This window comes from Acipenser ruthenus, chromosome 6, assembly GCF_902713425.1.
Source record: "Acipenser ruthenus chromosome 6, fAciRut3.2 maternal haplotype, whole genome shotgun sequence".
Classification (NCBI taxonomy): Eukaryota; Metazoa; Chordata; class Actinopteri; order Acipenseriformes; family Acipenseridae; genus Acipenser; species Acipenser ruthenus.
The window spans coordinates 39,582,442-39,608,219 of NC_081194.1; the positions used below are offsets into that span (position 1 = coordinate 39,582,442).

A 25,778-nucleotide genomic window follows, 5' to 3' on the forward strand; every position below is an offset into this window, starting at 1 on the left:
AATCCGATCTACTAATTGATATAAATTATACTTACAAAATTAATTTTAAATTATTTATTGTTCATTAATATATCCGATCAACTTATTTCCTGGCTCGATCTACTTATTTCCTAGCCTAGGCTCGTTTACATTAGAAACAATGGAACCTCCCCTTTAAATTCTAGAGCATGATCAACTTATTTCCCGATTAGTTTATTTCCTGGGACACCGGTTCCTGAAAATCGGGTACCCAGTTCCTGCTTTGGTACCGACGAACTGGATAAAAATATCAGGGATCCGGTTCCAGTGAGCACTATTATGTTTTTAGTAAAACTGATTATTAAAACATTAATTTCTATCAAAAATACATTTTAAAGTTGTTTTTTTTTTATTTCCCTGGAGAATAATTCAATCTCACTTTTACATGAAGTGATGAAAATGCTTTGGGTAAAGTGAATCTTCTGCACCTTGAGGGAATCATTCGCAAGACAACCTCAAGCCGAACACAACACGATTTCAGCTATCTAAAAAAGTTATTTAACCCCAAGCCGATGGGATCGTATTTTGGCTTGGGATCCTAACATACATTGATCTGTTTGCACATACCATGTGGTTAAAGATATTTTTAATTGTGTAAGATTTGTGAAATTTGCAATTAACAAGGTTCATATACAAGCACACAATGGCTTTCACTGCTGTAATACAACTCTTACTGTGCAAATTGGATATTATTGATTATTTTGTTAACTATAATTATACAGGGAGATTTCATAGATTGCACAATATTGTTGGAGTATCGCAAAAGCTGCATCGTTTATGTATAGTGTCAAATATTTTTCCTTTGCAAAACATCTTTTGGAGCGGGAGCGGTGCCAGAGGCTTTTCACACTCACGCTCTGCTCAGGCACTCCACTCCACGCTCCGAGCAAAACGGTCCTGCTCCACGCCACGCTCCGAGCAAAACGGTCCTGCTCCACGCCACGCTCCGAGCAAAACGGTCCTGCTCCACGCCACGCTCCGAGCAAAACGGTCCTGCTCCACGCCACGCTCCGAGCAAAACGGTCCTGCTCCACTCCACGCTCCGAGCAAAACGGTGCTGCTCCACTCCACGCTCCGAGCAAAACGGTCCTGCTCCACTCCACGCTCCGAGCAAAACGGTCCTGCTCCACTCCACGCTCCGAGCAAAACGGTGCTGCTCCACTCCACGCTCCGAGCAAAACGGTCCTGCTCCACTCCACGCTCCGAGCAAAACGGTGCTGCTCCACTCCACGCTCCGAGCAAAACGGTCCTGCTCCACTCCACGCTCCGAGCAAAACGGTCCTGCTCCACTCCACGCTCCGAGCAAAACGGTCCTGCTCCACTCCACGCTCCGAGCAAAACGGTCCTGCTCCACGCCACGCTCCGAGCAAAACGGTCCTGCTCCACGCCACGCTCCGAGCAAAACGGTCCTGCTCCACTCCACGCTCCGAGCAAAACGGTCCTGCTCCACTCCACGCTCCGAGCAAAACGGTCCTGCTCCACTCCACGCTCCGAGCAAAACGGTCCTGCTCCACTCCACGCTCCGAGCAAAACGGTGCTGCTCCACTCCACGCTCCGAGCAAAACGGTCCTGCTCCACTCCACGCTCCGAGCAAAACGGTCCTGCTCCACTCCACGCTCCGAGCAAAACGGTCCTGCTCCACCCCACGCTCCGAGCAAAACGGTGCTGCTCCACCCCACGCTCCGAGCAAAACGGTGCTGCTCCACTCCACGCTCCGAGCAAAACGGTCCTGCTCCACTCCACGCTCCGAGCAAAACGGTCCTGCTCCACTCCACGCTCCGAGCAAAACGGTGCTGCTCCACTCCACGCTCCGAGCAAAACGGTGCTGCTCCACTCCACGCTCCGAGCAAAACGGTGCTGCTCCACTCCACGCTCCGAGCAAAACGGTCCTGCTCCACTCCACGCTCCGAGCAAAACGGTCCTGCTCCACTCCACGCTCCGAGCAAAACGGTGCTGCTCCACTCCACGCTCCGAGCAAAACGGTCCTGCTCCACTCCACGCTCCGAGCAAAACGGTCCTGCTCCACCCCACGCTCCGAGCAAAACAGTACACTACTTTTCTATTTGTTTGTATTAGTATAGTATTTACATTTCAAGACCATGTCACTAACATACTTTGCATAAAATATTTTCTAAACAAAGCACAACAACAAACCTGTTGCTTCATCAATCTGCCATGAAAAAATAAGGAGCAATACTTTGTCCATGTGAGCAAATTACCAGTTACTGAAAAGTAAACAGGGCCAGCAAGATGGTTATTAGCTGCACCCCCTGTCAGCCAATCCACTCTGTCACACTCTGAAATTACCTGTTCTTGTTAGAATTTTCAATAAGACCAAAAAAAAAAAAAAAAAAAAAAAAAACAGCTGTGTTTAAATATATTGTGTTTTTAAAATGTTCCTACTATTTAATGGATTTATTTTTTTCTGGTCACTTTTTAAAATCTCCTTCAGAAAATTGGATGAGAAACCAAAATGTCAACTACCACACGGTAGAGCCTTCATCAAGAGGCCACTATCGCTATTAGAAAAAAATGTAATTTAAAGTAGCACTCAGTATTATGTCCAAGCTGACATAGTTGAATAGTAACACAACAAGTCCACAGACGTTAGAGCCTCTTACAGTGTCAATTTAATTTAATTCATCAATAGAAATGTACTGAACAGAAAATAATTAATCCTTGCAGCAGTTCTTGGTTTAAACACTGGCAGACATCTCCATTGTGGTACATAATGGTTAGCTTTTTAGCCCAGATTTATAAAAGGATTGCGCATGTTTTACAACCGTAAAACAGGCGCTGAGGTTTCTGAATTCTTGGATAGGATTTATAAAACACACGCAATGGCATAAACACGCAATTAATACGTGATTTGCGTGGGTAATGTCTTTGTGCGCTTTAGCCCTTGATGCATATGTAATTCTGTATCTGCATGTGTAATTCTGGGGCGTTTCTGAACGAAACCGCTAAAATTGGGAGGGGATTTTGCAAATTAGGTCTATTAAATATTACATCTAATTTATTAAAGCTGACGGTAATTGCGGGCCTCATAGTTGCGTGATTATTTTAAGAACTCAGGCGTTAATTTGCCGCAGTCAGACAGTAGGCTATATACAAGGCAAGGTGATGTGGGAGACTTGTCTGCAGCAAGAAGGAGACATCGTTTTCAAGGACAAAGAAACATTTAATAACATTTTGCAAAGAGCTAGTTTTTTAACCCTTCTGATCAAGTCAGTTTGTAAATTACGGTTTATAATACTGGTACCGTATTGTTTTGCAAACTCCAGTTTTCAATACATGTTTCATAGCTTACATGACAAAACAGAAAGTCAATAGAGAATATAGAATCCATGTAAAAAGGTTCTTAGAAGCAGATATAAAAGGTATCCCCACATTGGTAAAGCAAGGTTCTAACAAGAGCCTTTACTTAGAGTGTAGGCATTATTATAAGAACGGTAGAGGAGGTTAAGAAAAGATGGAACGATATTCCGAGGTGCACTAAAGAAAAAGTCTCATATACATGTAATACAATGAGGGCTCATCCTCCACTGTTATTTTAGTAATGCCTAAAGAATGTATTTTTTGTAATATGGCATTCTGGTATTTAACAATACTGGTTCAGGCAGTATTGTTAAATTCGAGTTGGAAAGAAAACAGTAAAAAAAAGGACAGAGGGACAGATGACGCAGTTAGTTTGTTGCTTGAGCAAGTACAGTTTTTTAACCATATATACCATACAGATATGCTTTAAAATCATACATAGAGTAAGAAATACAGACAAACATAAGAAATAGGAGAGTTGTAACTGCATAAGACTTTAAGAAGATATAAGTCATAGTTAAACTGAAGACTGTTCGTATGAAGCTGTATGGAGTTATTGTTGCTGAACATATTGCTGTACAACAATGGAAGGTTATCCACCCGTTTGACTGCCATGGATGTAAGTAAATAAAACATATTGTTTCTGAAGTTTGAAAAGTCTATACGTCTGGAATTACTCTATACGAAATAAGAAGTTGAACTAATATGCGAAGCACAGTAACTGGATGATGTGTACTAATGTATAAGCACTCTGAAGTGGTACATTTGTTTATTAAGAAGCCACCACACATTCCATATTTTATTAATTTGTTCTGGTGATGTATTTCGAGCTTGTAACACATCTTCATGTGTTACAAGTACTGCTTGTACCAAAATCTCCACTTCCATATTGGTAAATTTCAGTTTTCGCTTCTGAGCATCCTCATCACCATGACTAGTACCAGGCTGAGGTCTTTGTGTACCATTCATTTTCTTTTGGAATGTGCAGCCTACACATGCAGGGTTGACCCAAACCTATTTATTGTGAGAGATGTGCAATTCTCCACCGCTAATTGCGATGAGGGGTATTTAAATTGGTTGATTGTGGAATTGCCTGCTTTACCTAATTAGTCTTATAAATTAGGTCGTTATTTTAACGATGAGTGCGGCCGTACTGAACACGCATATTACGTGACTTTTTTGCGGTCGGTTTTTCCCCTTTATAAATTTGGGCCTTAGTGTTTTCCTCAGAAAGTGATTCCCTCTTGTCTGTAAGTAGAGTTTTATATTTACAAAAGCTTCTCTCTGTGTCTACAGAGCTAACAGGGAAGAAGATGTAAGGTAGGGCAACCTCTGCTATTTTAGGCACTCTTCCTTTCATGACCTTCCAGTAAGTGCAAAGATCCAGTGGATCTGGGACAGGCTCATTCTGAGTGCTGCGCAGAAACACCAGCCATTGTTCACACAGCTCTGGTGAGGGGTGGGCAAGAATTGTCAGCTTGCTGTACTAATCAGTGTTTTTGTTGCACGGCTGGAGTCTACCTGGGATCAAACACACGGATCAGATCAAACACACGGATCAGATCAAACACACAGATCAGATCAAGCACACGGATCAGATCAAGCACACGGATCAGATCAAACACACAAAAAAAAATCACTAAGTCATAGTATAGTTTTATGCTTACAGGTGTTTTGTTTATTATACATGTATTATATATATTACAGGTTTACATTGCAAGACAATTACATTTCCTAATACATATTAAATAAAGATGCTTGATTAACAAGCATTTTATAGAATAGCTCCAAAATCCTAACGTGATGCTTTGTTATTTTTGTATAGGCTATTTTAAGGGGTTACAACATCTTAAACATTTTTTTTTATTTCTGAAATAATTATCTGCACTTTAAATCATAAGTGGTTAATATTTTCTATGTGTAACAAATGTTTTCCTAAAGGCCATAAGTTGTTATAACAAAAAAGTGTCTACTTAAGCATCCGTCATTATACAAAAAAAAAAAAAAATTACCTATGACAATATTTAGCACACTGCAGCCTCGGATATCTGTTGTCTCATCGATCACCACTGAAATCTTTTTCCCATGGATTTTGGCCAGCACTGCCTCCATGTGCTCTTGATACACATGGGGCAGGTGAATCTGCCATAGTACCGATTCATTTTCAGGTAAAGCTTCCCTCTGCCTGTAATGTTTCACGAGGAAAGGTCGAAGCTTCTTCATTTTTTCCTGCAGGATATCGGCCTCAGCACAGACCACAACAAAATCTTCAACAAACACCCTGGCATCTGTAGATTTCTTACTGTCTGGAATTGTTGTCTGTAGAGAGTGGGAACCTTGTTGATTGTCCTCATTTTTGGCACGATTCTTCAGATGGGTTTTTGACACGTATCTTTTCGGGTCGCAGAACATCATACCGCCTGATTCATAGAATTCATTAGGGAACTGACCAGCTCTTAACTTTGGTGACAGTCTGTCATTTCTAAGCTTTTTGGATGAGCATTTTCCAATTGTAGAATGCCTTTTAAACATGTTTAAATCGTCTACTGAGCCACGGGGGGGGGGGAACCGCACTAGTAGTATGCTGCGTCTATAAGCAACGGTCAGCAATGTAGTTAATGTATGGTGGCGGAGAAGTGCGAAACGCAATAAAAAAGATATAGCTACTTACGTATTCTTGTTTTGTGTGTGTGTGTATGTCTTCGTTTGAAGCCTCACCTCACTGTACGTAATCTGTGCACATAGGTTTGTTTCAAATGTGCGATTTCAAGCTTCATGCTCTACTGCCAAGGCTTTTTCTTTATTTGTTTCATTTTTTGTTTGTTTTGCTTCGTACAATGCTGATTGTTTTGATTCTGCGATTCCGTCCGTGTTCTCGTTAACGCGGATTTCATAGGCCCCTAGATCTGTTGCAAAAACAGGACGGTGCCTGTATAGTAATTTATACAAAATAAAAATAAAGCAAACAAAAAACGAACTCCTTCCAGGAGTGTTAACTAAACTTTTCCAAAGATTTAGTTTAAACTATCACCAGACAGCTACCCTGTTTACTGGTTCAACAAACACACCTAAAGTTTCCACATACTCAAAATAGTATCGTCTTATTTTAAACAGTTTTACCTCCTTCTGGCCAGTCTCACACACCACACCCGATTGTATGCCAGGATTGAATGAGTGTAGTCATCGTTTGAATATAAAATTATTCACGGAACCCCATTATTTAGCACTCAAACTGAAGGACTTGTGAATGGGAAGTTTATTTAAAAAAATACTTTCTTAAGGTTCATTGGATAGAAAGAGGGTTACTTGTATTTACTGTCAAAGTGAGTTCCAGTATCACAGAAGTGCATCTAGTCTGTTGTACAACCTGTGTGCTGAACATGCTTTCACTTCTCAAAATACACTTTCTAGTAGGTCTTCTGCTACAGACAACACAATACAACAACAACAAATGAAACCCGTCGGTTTTGAAAGAAATTCAGGATCACTGCAAACCCATTAATCAAACTAAGTACAATACTATAACTACTGTTGTTAGATAGCTGCCAACTGCTGACCCGTTAACATTGTAACTTGGTTTTATTTCAATAACCACATTTATTTTTTAATAATATTATTTAAAATGATCTAAAATCGGCTTGGTACATTTTTGAAAAAATAAAAAATAAAAAAGTAAAAACAATACGGTATATCTAAAGATTTTTTTTTAATAATGTGCCCACTTTCATGTTTTAGAGTGGCATAATCAACACGTTTATATATATATATATATATATATATATATATATATATATTTTGTTCATAACATTACTGTGATCTCAGGCTGTATACATATTTGACAGCCAGAGTATTGAAACTTTGCGCTATACAGACATGTTCGCTTCTCATTAGTCAGTTTCCCTACTTACGCCGCGTGTAGCTCCATAATTGGATCAAGATTACTGATCAGTGGAGCTTGATCCAGATCCGCTTGGTATAACACCTTCTTATGATCCGACTCCAGTGAATTTGGATCCGATACCATTTTTTGTTCTTGTTAGTACAGCCCCTGGAGCAGCGGGTAGTCCAGTACTGTATATTATTTAGTGGACGGTTTGGTATTGTACATACTCAGAGATGAAACGAAGAAATCAATCTGTAACGCATTTCTTTCACAAGAAGCCAACTCTAGTTAAATGTTTAGTGATTTTATTTCTTCTTATGTTGATTTAGTTGTTATGCTGACAGTCCTCTGTGACGTTTAGCTGCGATACGTTTTGATAAATCAATGTTTTCCTTGCACTGGTTTAATACAGTACATTATCAAAATGTATTAGTGCAGAAATCATCTAATCTATGCGGACACAGGTATTCTCACACTTTATTAGTGCGGAAATCAGCGTATCTTTATGGAAGCAGACGGTCATCATGTAATTTAATTCAATTCAATTGAGTACAGTATAGTGTAAGCCAACGGACAGTGCTGCATTGTAGTTACTGAAACCAGTGACAAGCGAGCAGAGAGCAGATTTAAGACTCTCTTAGCCTGGCAGTCTGAATATGAAGAGCAGTTAGGCTATGACAATTACAGACTCAGAGCAAGATCAGTGACTTTTTTTAAACCCGCTCTCTCTGCCTCTGAACAACACTGATTATGCACAGTATACAGACGTGCTCAAATTTGTTGGTACCCCTCCACAAAAAACAATTTTCTCTGAAATAACTTGAAACTGACAAAAGTAATTGGCATCCACCATTGTTTATTCCATATTTAATAGAAATCAGACTTTGCTTTTGATTTTTTATTCAACATAATATTGTAAATAAGAAAACAAATGAAAATGGCATGGACAAAAATGATGGGACCGCTAACCTAATATTTTGTTGCACAACCTTTAGAGGCAATCACTGCAATCAAACGTTTTCTGTAGCTCTCAATGAGACTTCTGCACCTGTTAACAGGTAGTTTGGCCCACTCTTCCTGAGCAAACTGCTCCAGCTGTCTCAGGTTTGATGGGTGCCTTCTCCAGACTGCAAGTTTCAGCTCTTTCCATAGATGTTCGATAGGATTCAGATCAGGACTGAATCCTAGATATATTTTGACCATTGTTGGGACATTTATATTTTATTTGTATTATTGCATTTTTCAAGTTTTTAATTAATAGTGCAGGGATTTTCCAGACAGTAAACTCAATTTGGCTAATCTGTTTTTCACAAATTCAGGCTCAAATAGGTCCCAATCTGCACGGATTAACGGGGGTCTACTGTACAGTACAAAGTGAACCTAACAAGAAGAATACATTAGTTCAGATAACAGTACCTCTGTTTAGATCAATTGACTGTACCTGATAATTATTTATGACAAGCTGCTATGGTATAAGGTAACCTTTTCTCTTTTAGTCCTGTTATGTACTGGTATTCCTTTTCTTTACCTGATATGAGTGTCTCTCTGCAGTGCGCTGACTGTTCTTTTGTAATGACTTGGCTATTTTCCTCTTTTGTCTTTTCTGTAAAGGTTTACATTCACTTGAAAGAAGGGGCTGGTCCTGACAGTTTAGACACATTAAAGAACAAACCACAGCTACACAGTTTAGTTGCAAGGCAGCTCTGTCAGAATCTATCTGGGAAGAATTCTATCATTTTCACCGGCCCGAGCATCACCAGCCTCAACCTGTTTGAAGAGTTTGAGAAGCAAGGTTTGTGACTGAGCTACCATTATTTTATTATATTATTATTTTTGTTGTTCAAATGGATGTCTGCATACCTGTAAAGTTTTGGTGTGTAGGAGACATATACAAAATTGCAGAATTTACAAGAAAACAATTAACTCTAGCAGAGATTTTATTATTTTAAATACACAATCAAACATAAAACAGTAGAAAAGAAGTATATTGATATACTAAGAACTATTTAGGTCTCAAATGTGCAGTTCTGAAACAAACGGCATAGCACACATGTATTTTCATTTTAAAACGTAGGCACTGTAGGTATGAACATTTTTTACTGGTCAATCTTTCTCAAGTTACTGTTTTTGTAATAGTAAACACACAAAATTGGACATGTGTTTCAGTGTAAAATATAGAATATTTACTAACTGAGCATTTATTAAGTGCAAACACAAGTAGCACCAAATGGCAGAACCAGTTTGTGACAGTCTGGCTGAGTGGCGACGTCAGACCCAGGAAAGGAAACACACAGTACTGCGAGGTGATGTGATGAATTGAATGCGCTGCTGCGCGGTTTATTATAAAACAGACAGAAAATAAAATGCTGAACAAAAACAGAACACGGCACGAGTCAAAAATAAACAGACAAACAAAACAAACAAACACTAACAAACAGGGACGAACACTAAACACAAAACAAGTACGGTGCTGGTGCTCCAGCACTCATAGCAGTTATTATTTATTTTTATTATCGATTTTTACCTCCTCACTCTCTCCGTTCTTTTGCCCTGAGCACACAACCCTGAGTGAATGAAACGTGCATCTATATATACACAATTGTGCTGGGATTCAATTACCAATTAATTATTCACTTGAATCCCAGCACGTGAGCTAAATCTATGCAACCCCGTGCTCACATATTATTAACTACTTTAAATGCATGTGAAGTGAAGTGCAATCCCCGTGCCTAAATACAATTATACATTTTAAATAACTCGTGCTACACACACCCATTTATGTCCCATGCAGCAATATCTATACACCAACATTAACACACCACACGCAACATAAAACACAAAAATACACACAGGGGTGGGGCACATTGCCACATATACCCCCCCTTGTGCGCAGCACACATGGCCTCAACGGCCACCTCCCCCCTTAAAAACCCAAAAGTCCAGCACAAAGTCCCGGGCCAAGAACAGGGACTTCAAAGGGTTCATGGAAGGCAATATTACCAGTAGCCCCGCTGCTACTGGCAATGCTGTCAGCAGACGTGCTGACAGCGGAGCGAGTTTCTTGTCCCGCTGTACCCCTGGCAGCGGAAAAGCTGCTGGGGTTGATGGTCTCCAGACCTCCCCCCCCTTCTTCAAAACCGGCAGCTCCCTTTTGTGGGGCTCCGGCCACAGTACTTCCTGCAGCGAACGTGCTGCAGTGGGAGCAGGTCTCCTGACCTCCCCCATGATCTCCGGCAGCGAAACTGCTGCTGGGGTTGGTGGTCTCCGGACCTCCTCCCCCTTCTTCGTGGCTGGCAGCTCCCCTTGGCAGGGTTCTGGCCACAGTACTTCCTGCTGCCATGCAGGGCTGGCAGCGACCCCAGGCGATGCAGAGCAACAGGCAGCCCCAGGCGATGCGGAGCAACAGGCAGCCCCAGGCGATGCGGAGCAACAGGCAGCCCCAGGTGATGCCGAACAACAGGCAGCCCCAGGCGATGTGGAGCAACAGGCAGCCCCAGGCGATGCGGAGCAACAGGCAGCCCCAGGCGATGCGGAGCAACAGGCAGCCCCAGGCGATGCAGAGAAACAGGCAGCCCCAGGCGATGCAGAGCTACAGGCAACCCCAGGCGATGTGAGGCAGGCAATCTTGGGCGAAGCGAAGCAGGCATCCTTGGGCGGTGCGAGGCAGGCATCCTTGGGCGGTGCTGGAGTCAGGACCAGTTGTGGTGCTGTGGTTGGCCACTGTGGCAGTGGTTGCGGTGGTGCTGGTCCTTTTCGTGGCCTCTGCGGCTGGGCTGTTTTCCACTGTGCTCCCCTCAGCACTCCTGGTCCTTCTTCTGGTGAAGGGAGAGGCAGCTCCTGCTCCTCTCCTCTTGGGGGTGATGGTGGAGGCAGAGGCAGCTCCAGCTCCTCTAGTCGTGATGGTGGGGGAAGTGATACCAGCAGGCATTCACCCTCTGCTGGTGGAAGTGGACCCAGCAGGCATTCACCCTCTGCTGGTGGAGGTGGTGGAGGTAGAGGCAGCTCCTGCTGCTCTGCTCCTGGTGGTGGAGGTGGTGGAGACAGAGGCAGCTCCTGCTGCTCTGCTCCTAGTGGCGGAAGCGGTGGAGGTGGGAGCAGCGTGTAGTCTCCTGGCGACAGGGGTGGGGGCAGCGTGTAGTCTCCTGGCGACAGAGGTGGGAGCAGCGTGTATTCACCTGGCGACGGAGATGGGAGCAGCGTGTAGTCTCCCCCTGTTGCAGAGGACTGGTGCGGCTCTCCCTCTATTGAAGGGGACTGGTGCAGCTCTCCCTCTGTCTCAGAAGGGGAAACCAGCAGGCATTCTTCCTCTGCTGGTGGAGATGGGGACAGCAGGCATTCTTCCTCTGCTGGTGGAGATGGGGACAGCAGTCATTCTTCCTCTGCTGGTGGAAATGGTGACAGCAGGCATGCCTCCTCTGCTGGTGGAGATGGGGACAGCAGCCTCTCAGGCTTTGAATTCCCACGTTCCCCGCGTCTGGGTGCTGGACGCTCGCGGTCCCCCCGTCTGGGCGCTGGACACTCACGGTCGCCCCGTACCCCCGTCTGGGCGCTGGACGCTCAGGCTCCTCCCACTCAGGCGTAGGACGACTGGAATCCTCATCCTCCGATCCGTCATCCCTGACCTCCTCCTGCTGTTGCAGCTTTCCTCTCCCCCTTCTCTTCCTACTCCTTCTCCCTACCTTCCTCTCCTGGGCCGGTTCCTCCTCCTCACCTTGGAAGGGGCAGATCGCCACCGTGTGTCCATAGACCCCGCAGGCAAGGCACCAGCCTTGGTCCTCGAGGCCCCCAAGGAGGTCCTCCAGGTCCTGATAGCCGTCTCTCCAGCCTTCCATTTCCTTATTTTTTATTTTATATTTATTTATTTATTTATTTATTTTTTTTCCAAAAACATTATTTGTAATCCTTTTTTTCCCCCCAAAAGGACACTTCAACAAAAAATAAAATAACGCACTTTCCCTGGTCTGACGCTTGGGGCCACTGTCATCCCGTTTCTGACACCATATGTGACAGTCTGGTTGAGTGGTGATGTCAGACCCAGGAAAGGAAACACACAGTACTGGGAGGTGATGTGATGAATTGAATGCGCTGCTGCGCGGTTTATTATAAAAAACAGACAGAAAATAAAATGCTGAACAAAAACACAATACGGCACTTGAGTCCAAAATAAACAGACAAACAAAATGAACAAACACTAACAAACAGGGCATGAACACTAAACAAGTACGGTGCTGATGCTTCCAGCACTCGTAGCAGTTGTTATTTAATTTTTTAATTTTATTATCGATTTTTACCTCCTCACTCTCTCCCGTTCTTTCGCCCTGAACACACAACCCCGAGTGAACGAAACTTGCATCTATATATTTATTGCGATTATTTATAAATGTGGCCCATCCTCTGAATACTTTTCCATTTGAAACCTTTTAAAGACAAACCAATGCCAAACACAACAAGGTATAATACATATATAATGAACGAAAAAAGTGGAGAGGCAAAATATATAGTTTGGCACCCACATATTCAAAGTAGGGGGGCACGGGTCCCTTCTGCCCCATGGGTTAGGCGCCTATGGTGCCTGACATCGTGTTTTAAATTTAAAATGAAATGTTTGCTATAACATGTGTTTCTTTCAAAACTTCACATTTGAGACCTATATAATAAATAGATATGTATGTCGGAGACATTTGGGGGAAATGATTTTGTTTGCTACAATTACTTTAATCTAAGATAATTTGTATATACTGTTTAAAAAAATAAATAATTTGTGAACATTAGTGAATAAGGCCCGTAAAGAGGAACCCTTTTACTTTGTATGACATATACAGTAGAATCAGCCTAATTTAAAACCAAGCCAATTATTATTTATTTCTTAGCCAATGCTAATCTTGTTGTGTTTGGCTGCAATGGAGTTTATAGGACTTCCAAGCTGACGTTAAGTTAGTTATACCAGGACATACTTTGATCCCAAGCTCCTGTCTGTATCCCTAGAGTTCTTGTTACTGCAACCAGCAGCAGACCCAGGAGATAGGCAGACAGGTACACTGCTGTGCAAAAGTCTTAGACATGTTGCATTTTTCTACTCTGATGCATTATGAGCATCAACAATTTACTCAGAGCCTCCACTAGTGTTTTCTACTATTATAACAACCTTGACTTGCATAAAGAAGGAAAAACATTGAGTGAAAACAGCTTGCACCACTTGATTTTCAAGGTGTGGTATCCGAAGCATAATCAACAAGTACAGAGAAACATCATCTGTAATTGAGAAACCGAGGACTGGAAGACCCAAAAAGCTGTCTAACAAGGATGAGCAATACTTGAAGATAATATCCTTAAGGAATAGAAAGGAATAGAAAGACGACAAGCGTTGAATTGACAACAGAACTGGCAGAAGGCACAGGTGTCGTTGTCCATCCATCAACAGTCCAGAGCACCTTTGACCATTGTTCCATAGTCCAATTTCTATGTTCTGTGTTTTTGTGTTCTTGTGCATATTTTAGCCTTTTAGTCTTGTTTCCCTTTCTTAACAGAGGTATTTTTTTACTGCAACACATAATTTAAAGTCCTGATTTCAAGAGTGACCTTTGTACTGTTGATTTGATGGACGACACCTGTACCTTCTGCCAGTTCTGTTGTCAAGTCAATGCTTGTCTTCTTTCTGTTCTTTAAGGATATTATCTTCAAGTATTGCTAATCCTTCTTTTACAGGTTTTGGGGTCTTCCAGTCCTGGGCTTTGCATTATTTAGAGACTGTACTGTCTTTCAACTGGCATCCACCTAGAGAATTCAGAGCAAACTGCTGCAGGATTTCATGATAAAAGCAAACACTGACTTTCACTGCTGGTATCTTCTGCAGATATATACTGCTGCGGGCTTCTCAGCTCAAGAAAAAGTGACTGCACAGGCCTTCCACAGTCCATGTTAACCAACCCTGATGCTCCACAGAGAAGAGGACAGTACAAAACCAAGATGAAAGGAAACATGTCCTTGATCTGCTGGTATAATAAAGGCCATTTCCGCTTTCTCACCAATGCCTACTCTCCAAGCAAACAAGGTCAGTAATGGAATGCTAGAAAGTTAAAAATTGCATAAAAAATAGACCAGAAATAGACCAGTAACCCCAAGTGGGGTCATGACCCATAGGTTGAGAACTGGCCTGAGTGTTTCCCGGAAAAACGATGTACGATATATGTTTTTACAGAGTTGCAGAAATGAGGTATTACCATGTAATTTCCAAGTAAGATTACTCTAAACGTTACTAAAATAAAAAGGGGACACAATGTAACCTCTTGATGTGAGATTTTTTTAAATTCAATTAGTGGAACATATGAAGAAAAAAGTCCCCTGTGACATATTTAGTAAATTATCAAAAAGGTACTAAAGATATTTGTTTGTTTGTATGGAAATACATTGTAAGTCTTTCTCTAGGATCATTTTCAACATTTTATGTTTTTGTTGTAACATAAATGTACTTTGACAACAATGTCCCCTGAAACATAGTTAAATATATTTTGGATGATCTTTTTTTAAAGTAAAAATCTAAATTAAATTAACAATGAAGCATTACACCAAGCAACTCATATGGTCATGCTTTTTTTTTTTTAAATACAGAAATTTGAAATCACTGACTCATACTTTTTACATTTCTGATTATATGCAAGATATTACAAGGGAAATTATATGTTCCAGTGGGTACCAGTATGTTACAGGGGACAGTGGAGCTGTGTCCCCCTGTGGCAAAGTGGCTGCTGATTAGAAACAGGTGCAGAGGGGATGCAGTGCAGAAATAATCACACAAAGGAAACTGTAATCCGGTTTGGAAAAGGGGTTTCTTTTTATTTGTAAAACTCCCGGTCTGGCGACCAAACAATAATCCTCTGGCAATACACACCAATGTGTAAAGCACATTTTTGCAGAGCAGAGCAAATAATAATACACGTTATCCGCCCCACAATAATACTTAACACGGTCACCAGTCCGGGTGCGTGCAGTAGTGCTCGTGGTGGGTGATAACAATTGAACAGTGACTGTGGTGTAGTGTTGTTCCGGGTAGTGCTGGTCCAAGGCGACAGCTCTGGATACATGTTAGCCGTCTAGTGAATTTACAAAATAAAAGACAATTACTAACAGTGACAGAAACAAACAAAACACTCACAAACTCTTTTTATACAATACAATGGGGAACTCTCGCGGACCTTCCAGTTCTGTGTCACTCTGAACCAAGTGAAGGAAAAGATTTACGATTCTCCGTCCCCTTTATGCTATCACACATGACCCCTTGGCAAACGAGTGCAGCTGTCTACTGTCTGGAGCTGCTACGTCATTTCCCTTCCGGGTCAATACGTTCCTGCAACGGAGTCTCGCCTTCTTCCAGACTGACTGACTTCCCGGCCCGAGGAAAGAACTGTCAGGCCAGCCCGTCCGAAGACTTCCCCTTTCGCTGCTTAGCACCCTCACAGGTCAGGAGGGAGATTTACAACCAAAACTTATATTTCTGTCACCTATCCCACCGCTCAGAGTGGAGCCGAAGGAACTTAACCACTTGAGTTGGGGCGTAGTCTGTGACAAGATCAAATGAGTGTCCCAGCAGGTAGTATCGTAAAGAGTGAGTAGCCCATTTAATGGCCAAACACTCCTTTTCGACTACAGAGTAGTTACGCTCCCAAGGTAGCATCTTTTTATTGAGATACAGTATCGGATGTTCTACTCCATCTACCTTTTGAGACAAGACAGCACCCAAACCCACATTCGACAAATCGGTGTGGAGGATGAATCTCTTGGTGAAATCTGGTGTGATAAGAGTGGGGGCCTGGCAAAGTCTACGCTTAATAGTATCAAACGCCCCCTGACACTCAGCTGACCATTTAATTACATTTGGAGCACTCTTCTTGGTGAGGTCAACTAAAGGGTTAACCACTGTGGCATACACGGGGATAAAGCGGCAGTAATAACCGGCTAATCCCACTAGTGACCTCACTTGAGTCTTGGTTTTGGGGATCGCCGCGTCAACTAAAGCCTGGATTTTGGTGACCACAGGTCTTCCGTTCCCCATTAAAAATCCCAAATATTGAGTTTCTGTCTTGGCAAACGCGCATTTTCTCAAGTTAGCTGTCAGCCGGGCTACCTTTAGAGACTGAAGGACTGCCCATCAGTCTGTGAAAGGCAGTCGGCGCACCATGTAGCCAAAACAGCATGGTTTTAAAGTGAAACAGACCTTCTGGTGTTGAAAATGCGGTTTTCTCTCTAGAACTGCGGGTTAAGGGGATCTGCCAGTATCCCTTTGTCAGGTCCAGAGTGGATATAAACCTCGCCTTTCCCAGTCTATCTAAAAGTTTGTCGACCCGAGGCATAGGGTACGCATCGAACTTGGCAATAGCGTTTACCTTCCTGAAATCTACACAGAAGCAGTTGGTGCCATCTTTCTTGGCCACTAATGATAACAGGACTGCACCACTCGATCCTGGAAGGTTCAATCACCCCAAGCTCGAGCATGTCCCATACCTCTTTGCGAACGCCACTTCGTCGACTTTTTGGGATCTGGTAAGTTCTCTCCCGCACGGTGACACATGGTGGAGAGATAATGTCATATTCAACCAAGTTAGGCCTGCTGGGCAAGTCAGAAAAAACATTGCTGAACTCCTCAATAAGCTTACGCAGCTCCCGTTGCTGATCTGGAACCAACTGTTCCCCCATCAAAATGATTTTTGTGCTAGGAGTCTCTGGGCAGGGGCCTAAATCATCCTCTATATTGCCTGGGGCTATAAACAAGACCTCCCTTGCCTGCCAGGGCTTTAATAAATTTACATGATAAATTTCACTTTCATTACGGCGATTGGGCTGTCTAATTTCATAATTCACCTTCCCTATAGCCTGAATCACTTCATATGGCCCCTGACATTTAGCACACAATTTCGATTTTGATGAGGGCTGTAGCAGCATTACCTTGTCTCCTGGTCAAAAGCGTTAAAGCGTTCCACCAAACCGTCCATCTGTGGATGATAAATAGACATCCTGATGGGACGTATTTTTAATATTTTATATACCTGCTGTAACGTGTTAGACAGAAAGTTGGTTCCATGATCAGTCAAGATCTCTTTGGGGATCCCTACTCTACCCATAATCTGTACTAACTCGGTGGCTATTACAGCGGCACTAGTGGACCTCAGTGGAACTGCCTCTGGGTATCGCGTTGCATAATCTACCACTACTAATATATGCATATACCCAGAGTCAGAAGGTAGCAAACGGCCCACTATGTCCATTGCAATGCGTTTAAAAGGAGTGGAAATAATCGGCAGTGGAACCAAAGGGGCGGGGCGCACTCGACCCGGCGCTACTCGCTGGCAGTCTGGGCATGTGGCTACATATTTCAACACATCAGTATGAAGACCTACCCAATAGAATCAAGGCAATATCCGCTCCCTTGTCTTGTCAAATCCGAGGTGCCCACAAAAGGGATATCATGCGCCAGCCTCATGACCTCGGGGGAACCAATAATTGTGTTACAGGCTGCCCTGTGCCCGTGGTTAGATTTACCCTATATAGTAATTGCCCCTTGATACTGAAGTGTGGAAATACTAGCGCCCCAGCACCATCAACATCCTTACCTTCAATAGACCTGACCTGCCCCCCAAGTGTGCACCAGTGACGGGTCATTATGTTGGCCCCACACTATGTCCGCGCTTGAGTACCACATGTCCGGTATATTGAGAGGAGCCGGAGTAGCATCTGCCCTGGATGGCCCAGCAACCTCACCCTCTTGGTCACACTGCGTTCCGACTCCCTTTGACTTGCGTTTGTTACCATTCAAGCACTCTCCCACCAGACCCCAGCCTTGTCTCTGTAATGCTCCCTCCCATTTTGCGGTCCTTCTCTCTTTATTTGTTTTTCTAGGACGGAAAATAGGAGAAAACATTTGGGCTTGAAAAGGAAACACATCAAAAATTCGTTCCTTTTTCATTTTTTCTGCCACGTTTACGTGTGTGGCTGAGACTGCCATTATTTGCATTCATTCTTTGAATTTTGGCCAGTCTCGGCCCAGAATAACTAGGTGTGGCAACCTTCCTGCCACCCCTACTACCAGGTGACGTTTTATCAGTCCTATCGATAAATATACTTTTAGGGTGGGGTATGCCGCCGTGTCTCCATGGATACAGGAGATTGCCACCTGACCTCGTGGCCGCCACGACACACCGCCCAAGAGAGCTGTTCTGTGTCCACTAATGCGTGGGTTTTCACATTGCCTAAAACCACATCAGTCATACAAGGCCCCTCCCGACCATTTTCCCCGCGCTTACCTATCTCAGGTGTCCAATTACACGTGGCCACGTCACACTCCATGGCAGCGGGGCATGACCTGGCCAGATGTCCCTGTTGGTTGCACCTGAAACAAGTTGGGGGGGGGCAGAGGGAGCAACGGTTAAATATCTGTCCCGTTGCTGGTATGGCATTTCTACCCCAGCTGGCGGCCAACCTTGGTCTCCATGAAAAGGAGGCAAGGGGGCCCATTGGGGTCGGCGGTCTCGGAGGTCTGGGTCCCAGGACTGATGATGGTGGTGGTGGTGGTGGTGGTGGTGGAGGAGGAGGAGGAGAGAAAGGTAGGGGTCGGCTGTTCCGACGGTCGGGAACCAATAATATCCCAGTCCGGGCGGAGACTAGGGAGTCCTCGAAATCCTCGGCCAGTTTCACAGCAGCTTCCAGGGTGTCGGGGTTATGGCACCATATCCAGGCCTGGGTATCGGCGCTGACCACATGGCAGAATTGCTCCACAACCACTGCTTCCCCCATTTGCAGGTTGGTTTTCTTCTCGGGGGTCAGCCAGTTTACCATGTGGTGGGTCTCTGCCGTAATGTTGAGGCGGCTGAGAATGGCCATCTTGACCAGGTCGTAACTGGCGGCGTTGTGGTCGCTCATAGCCTGGTAGGCGGCCTGAGCCTCCCCGATCAGATAGGGTCCCAGCTGGCTTGCGCAGAACACCTGCAGCCATGCCGCAGTGGTTGCCAGCCGCTCAAATGCAACCAGGTACGCCTCTGGGTCATCCTCCGCCGTCATCTTCATCGCCCGAGCCTGCAGTGCCGACATTGCTGGTGTTCATGTAGGTGTTGTGGAACGTGCCAGCCCTACTTTTTCAATGAGTGCAGTGTAGCGCTCCTCCCTCTTTCTCTCCTCTGCATCCCGTCTGCTGTCCAGCGCCTCCAGCAGCTCCGCCAGTGCGTTGCGATCCATGTCCCGTGTCTGACACCACGTGTGGCAAAGTGGCAAGTGGTAAGTGAAGGTGCAGGGGTGATGCAGTGCAGTAATGAAACACACAGAGATTTATAATCCAGTTTGGAACAGTTTTTATTTTTATCCAGGTCTGGTGATCAAATAATAATCCCCGGCAATACACAACAATGTGTAGTGCACAGAGTATATAACAACAGGGTTGCAGTCCTAAATTATAAACATAAATATCTGTCCCACAATATACTAACACGGTCACCAGTCCTGGGTGCGTGCTGTAGGTCTCGTGGTGGGTGATACAGTTTATTTCGTGACAGTGATGAAGTGCTGTTCCGGCTTTGTGCTGGCCCAAGGCGACAGCTCCGGAATCGTGTTAGCTGTCTGGTGATTCACAAACAAGACAATTACTTGTTCGGTAAATGTTTGGTGTTACTGTTATAGGTTTTTAATGGAAAAAAACGTTACAAATTACACTGAGCCTACACTAGGTTTAAAGACTCTCAGATGAAAAATTCTGCTAAGTTTCTGTTTTATAACTACTTATGCTTAATATTAAAAATGCATTGATTGCGCATTTGGTTTTTTTGTTGTGGTTGTTTTATTATTGCTATCTTAACGTATTAGACACTATTATATTAAATCCCGGTAATAATTCTTAGTCATCTTAGTCACGGAGCATGTTGAGATCCACCGAAATGGATCGTAGTGCTTCGTGTATTGGCCACCACTGCTCTATATCCTTGAACTAACAATAAACTTTTAAACAAAATAAATATTTTCGAAACAAATCTTTTTTTTCATGGTCTTGCCATGTTACAGGGGACGTTTATGTCCCAGCATTGATTTGTAGACTAAAAACGTATATTTTAGGTAAAAAAAAAAAAAAAAAAAAAAAAGCAATGTGATGGCAGCTTTATACATCACTCTCTGTTGCTCGGACAGTTAAAAATGTTTCAGGACATTTTTATGCAAAACGTTAGGGACAATGGGCCTCATTTACAAAAGGGCGCTAAACTTTATGGTGTGTGATAATTGCAATTACTGTGCAAGTTCATGATTTTCGTATTTACTATTGCAATTTTATTCATTGTTACGCATGTTATGGTGCAGACTACTTTTATTGTGCCACACTGTGGTAATCAGAATGAATATGCGATTTGTATGGTAATACATGATACTTTATTTAAATGAGACGCCCTGCTCTGAATAATGAGATGAGCTTTATTTACACCGTATTTACTAAAGGGTGATTATATTGTGCACATTAAAGGGAGTGATAATTAGTTTGTTTGGACACCAGGCTTTAACCACTGAGAGGCGCACTATTTAAACCTGTTTTTCTGGCCTGAGAACTAGTGATGTGCAGTTCGTTTCTTTTTACTGACTCGATTTGTTTGATTCATTCAGGTTAGTGAATCAGTTCAACAGATTTGTTCGTTTGATTCATATATCTTGCTGAATTACTTGGTTATCAAAATGTGTTTGAATGGAAAAAATCTGTCAGCAAGGGCCACATAAGTTAAGACTGTTCACTTGGTGGGCGGCACCGTAAAAAACATATATACATATATACACATCGTAATGTACGTGAAAATGTCTATATAAATTGTATGTAACCCTCCTAGGAGTGATAATCAAGAGGAAAAGCGGTGAAGTCCCCTGTCCTTTAGCAGTAGAAGCCTTTGCAGCACATCTGAGCTACATCTGCAAGTATGATGACAAGTACAGCAAGTAAGTGATTGTTTGTGATGCACAGAGTACACAGAATTTAAAGTGACTGTAGAGAAGAAAATAATCCCATATAGTTTACCTGTCGAGTACTTCCATTCACTGTATAGTACTGTAGTTCTTAAAAAAAAAAACAAAAAAAAAAAAAAAAACGTTACAGCAAACATGTCATCTCATTTTAAACCAACATATCTGGCTTATACAAGTCACTGTCAAGCCAGATTTTTGGCATTATTGCACTTCCTTGGTCATTTCACTGGCAGAGTGGGAGTGAGATTGTCCCCACCCCTTTTTTCCTGTCACTAATGAACATGGGGGTACCCAATGACTCACCGAGTAAAAGTGTAACAAACCCAATCCTTAAGCAACGTCCAATAGCTAGTATTTTGTGACGGAAATACAAATAAACTACCCTGAACAATATAACTCTCCAAAGCAGTAGGATTGCGTGACAGAACCAAGAAAAATTGCGGGGTAAGGCAGGATTGTTTACAACACATAGAAAATAGGAAGAAAATTAAACCAGAAGGAAACACCAGAATTCAAATAGCAGATGTTATTGAATATGCGTGGAATATTATACTTGTATACAGATGTATCAAACATTTGGTGTACATGGGTTTTAATCAGACAGCATTTGGGCCAGTCAAAATGTTTATCAATGAGTCCATCAGGCAGTCCTTATAGAAAAAAAGTGTCCATGAAACAACAACAACCAATACTTTAAAAGTCCCAAGCTGTTGTATCAGGTCCATATTGAAAATGCAGTTGAGCCAGAACAGTTTAAACACAAAACAAAATGAGACTTCTGTGCGGGGTGCTGGTTAAACCCTGATAAATAAACAAAAATGAGACTTCTGTGCGAGGTGCTCACTAAACTCTGATAAATAAACTAAAATGAGACTTCTGTGCAGGGTGCTCGTTAAACCCCCATAAATAAACAAAAAGGATAATAATCCCAAACAGTCAGAACAAAACAGATAATCCAGCAGCAAAAAATAAGATTCCTCCCCATCAGGGGATCTCACCCAGTTCTTCCTTGGTCCTGTAGAGCTTGGAGTTTCCAACCAGGTAAGGAGACAAAAAGTGATGATTTGGATAATAAATGGATTAGTCACCGTTGTTGTTCTTAGGATAAAAATAAACAATTTGAATGAAGTGGATAGTTTCAATTTGGCAGGAGATTAGATAACTGGTTACTTTCAAACTGGAAAATGGCAGATTAGAAAAAATACACTGTTTCTAACAACCAAAAGATTATTGCTTCCCGGTCTCTCCTTTACAGACAGCAACCTTCCTCCAAACACTCTGCATCCACAAAAACCACACCCCCAAAAAAAGAATCACCCCAGAAAAAGAAACCACACCCTTCCCAGGAAGTAATAGCCATATTTAAAGATACTTAATGACATAATGATAAATCAAGCTTAATAAGCCCTTTGCCAAGGCAATTAGCAAAACACCTGACTTTAATTAGAACGTCCATGTGGAAATTAAGGAAAAGAACATTCAGTTAAAACAAGAGAGAGACCAGTGCAGAGATAAACCTCTTACCAAAAACTAACAGTAAATTGATATAGCTTCACCTAAGTTTACTTTATGAATCTGAAAGGCCCACTTTAGAAACGAGGACAAAATTACTTATTTAGCAATTGAATAGAGAATTAACTTAACCTGGCCAGGTATTCTGATACTCAATTAAGAGCAGCAGGCAGCAAATTACTTATGCTGCATTCATGTAGCTAGCTAGTGCTACAAAAGCACAGCCGGTTGAAGTTAAGGGACATGGGAGTGGTGCTTCAATCCAATTTAACTGGGAATCTGGCTGGGATCCTGCCTCCAGGGATGAGTAATATCCAACGATGCAGTTCAGTGCATGAAAAGAGGATTTCCTCCACAATGAAAATAGAGGTGGACCATTAGGGGTTACTGCAGTGGGGCGACATTCAAACTGGGCATTTCAAATTAGGATATATAAATCTATTTGTTGATAATTGCAAAGCAAATGAAGTGTGATCTGAAATGCTGTTAAACGCAAGTAATCCGTTGCGTATCTGCCTGTGACAGGGTGGCTGGGCGGTGACGTCAGGACAGAAGCAGGAACTAAAAACTGACACCAAATACTGCAGATTTAAACAGAAAAAGACACAGTGGTGCCGTTTTAATCAAATACAAAAATAAATCAAAGGTTTAAACAAAACAAAACTTGCTCACAGAGCTAAAATAAAACAGGTAAACAAAAACAAGTCACGAACACAAAATAATAAATAATACAGGTCAGGCTGGGCTGTAGCCTTCACTGTTCCTGTATATTTTTTCTTTTAGTTTCGTTTTCACTCGCTCCTCATTCGCTCTCTCCGCTCTAACACCCACCCTGAGTGCAGCGAGCTGCAGGCTTTATGCAGGTGACCATCTAATTAGCAACAAATTAAATCACTTAATTAATTTGGGAGATGGCCACCTTCTGCACGAGGTTTTTATACTACCAAACAGTATGAAATAAAAACAAAAACATTCGGCTCCGCCGTCCCTAAACAAAACAATAACACAACCCACAGCGCTTTGCCGTCATGTATACTTTAACAAATACAATAATAAATAAATAAATAAATAAATACAAAAACAATACCAACGGTGCTTCGCCGTCATATATTTTAAAATAACAAAACCATAATACAAAACAATAAATTGCACAGAGGCGGAGGGGGAGACCCCGTTCTAAAAATAAATAAAATCCATTTACAGGGCTTCTTGCCCTGTTACACCGCCTGTCACATATCCGCCCTAACCATTTATCTGCAATGATCAAGTTCGTTAGTTTATTATTGAACAGAGAAGATTAGTTCAGATATTGTAAATACTACCAAAGTTTCGGTACACTGTGTTGTACATACTCAATGCACTGCCAATGCTGGTAGTGTCACATGAGCTGTTCAGTGTGTTGATATGTAAATAAATCCTGTTCGCCAGTGGGGTGTATTAACTTCAACCTCCGTCTCAATCTCCTGCCCATCACTCAGCAGTGTGTATTTTTCGTGTATGTGTAAATCAAATCAAAACAAGTTTATAATGTACGCACCCAGACGGCTACCCTGTCACAAGTATTAATACCCTGTATCTTTCTAAACAAGGGATTTAGGGGAGCTCCCTAATAAAAGCTGAATCTCAAAACAATTGTGTTAATATAGTAATTGCTACAGCTGTCTACAATGGGATTTAAAACAGGATTCATTCATCCGACTTTTTACATATCCACCCTTTCTCTGGTCCCACCGCAGTCCGATATGCAATGGATTACTGTACTGTATGTTTACATGGCATTGCTCCATTTGCCCAAGTTGTGATTTTAAAGTCTGGTAGCTTGGCAAACAAGCCCCGAACACTAGGGTGTTTTGTAAAGTATTGATCTGAATTACATGTGTTGAGTGTACCTGCACTGTGGCATCTTAAAGTTGGCTCATAAACTCCTTCATTAACATGCTAATGAATGTTGAATTGCCTAATTAATTAATAGTTGGCACTAATCGAGTATCATGTCATATATGTACTAAAGAAATATCTAAGCACTACAGGACCTAATGCACCCAAAGATATATATTACTGTAAATGTAATACCCTTGTTATCGACAGTACATACATTAAAAACGTGTTTAATCTGTTCACAGGTATTTCATTTTCCACAAACCCAACAAGACTTGGCAACAAGTATTTTGGTTGACAATAAGCATAGTTATAAATAACGCCTACATCCTATACAAGATGTCTGATGCCTATCACAGGAAGCGTTATAGCAGAATGCAGTTTGGTGAGAGACTTGTGAGAGAACTGTTGGGTTTAGAGGACTGCTCCCCCACACAATGATGCACTGATGTGCACTCCCATGCGTTTGTGGAGAAAGAAGTACCTGCATTTCTTGGAAAGCTCCAATAGACTGGGCACATTTTAAAGATGTCAGCATCACCAGGACTGAAGAATCCAGCTCTTCTGAACTTGATAACACTTGTCATTCTCCTTGCAGTAATGCAGGACACAAAACGCTGTACTTTGCTCTGTAATTCCACCAAACACGAATATAGCTATGCCATATATCTTGATAATCTCAATATAGAGGTTGCATGGTGAAAAGTAAAACCCAACTTTATCTTTTTCCTTATTTATTTTGTTTATATCATTTTAAAAATCATGTTTGAGTCTTCTGTTATTATTTGTAATATACACTTAAAATGCAATTAAAAAATCATGTTTGGGTTTTGTGAATACCCATAGTGAAAGGGCACATTGCAATATATGTCTGTATATGTAAATTAATGCACGTACTATATATGCATATCATATCTGTTGTGTTATGAAAGGGCAGATAACATGTGTGAAAGTAGCTGGAACAACATATTCAGCACACCGTAAAAAAAATATATATATATATATATATATATATATATATATATATATATATATGCAGTAACAATTCATGTACATATTGTGTACTTTTCCAATTGGATAGCTGGTGGGTTAAGACAATCATAACCTTCGATATCACCTTCCCTTTACCAGAGCTGACAAGCCATTCACAAATGCTGTAAGTACTGTCAGCTAAAATCAAAGAAATTTAGAC

The 25,778-nt window shown here is 42.2% G+C and overlaps 1 protein-coding gene across 1 annotated transcript in view; it reads left to right on the top strand.

Moving 5' to 3' along the window:
• pgbd5 (piggyBac transposable element derived 5) overlaps window positions 1-25,562 on the top strand; it is a 59,294-nt gene extending 33,732 nt beyond the window's left edge. The window contains exons 4-7 of the mRNA XM_034017780.3: window positions 8,831-9,011; window positions 14,073-14,270; window positions 21,064-21,169; window positions 24,832-25,562. Coding sequence (XP_033873671.3) covers window positions 8,831-9,011; window positions 14,073-14,270; window positions 21,064-21,169; window positions 24,832-25,027 — 681 coding nt within the window. The 3' untranslated portion in view covers window positions 25,028-25,562. The remainder of the gene's footprint in view (window positions 1-8,830; window positions 9,012-14,072; window positions 14,271-21,063; window positions 21,170-24,831) is intronic.
• The last annotated feature ends 216 nt before the right edge of the window (window positions 25,563-25,778 follow it).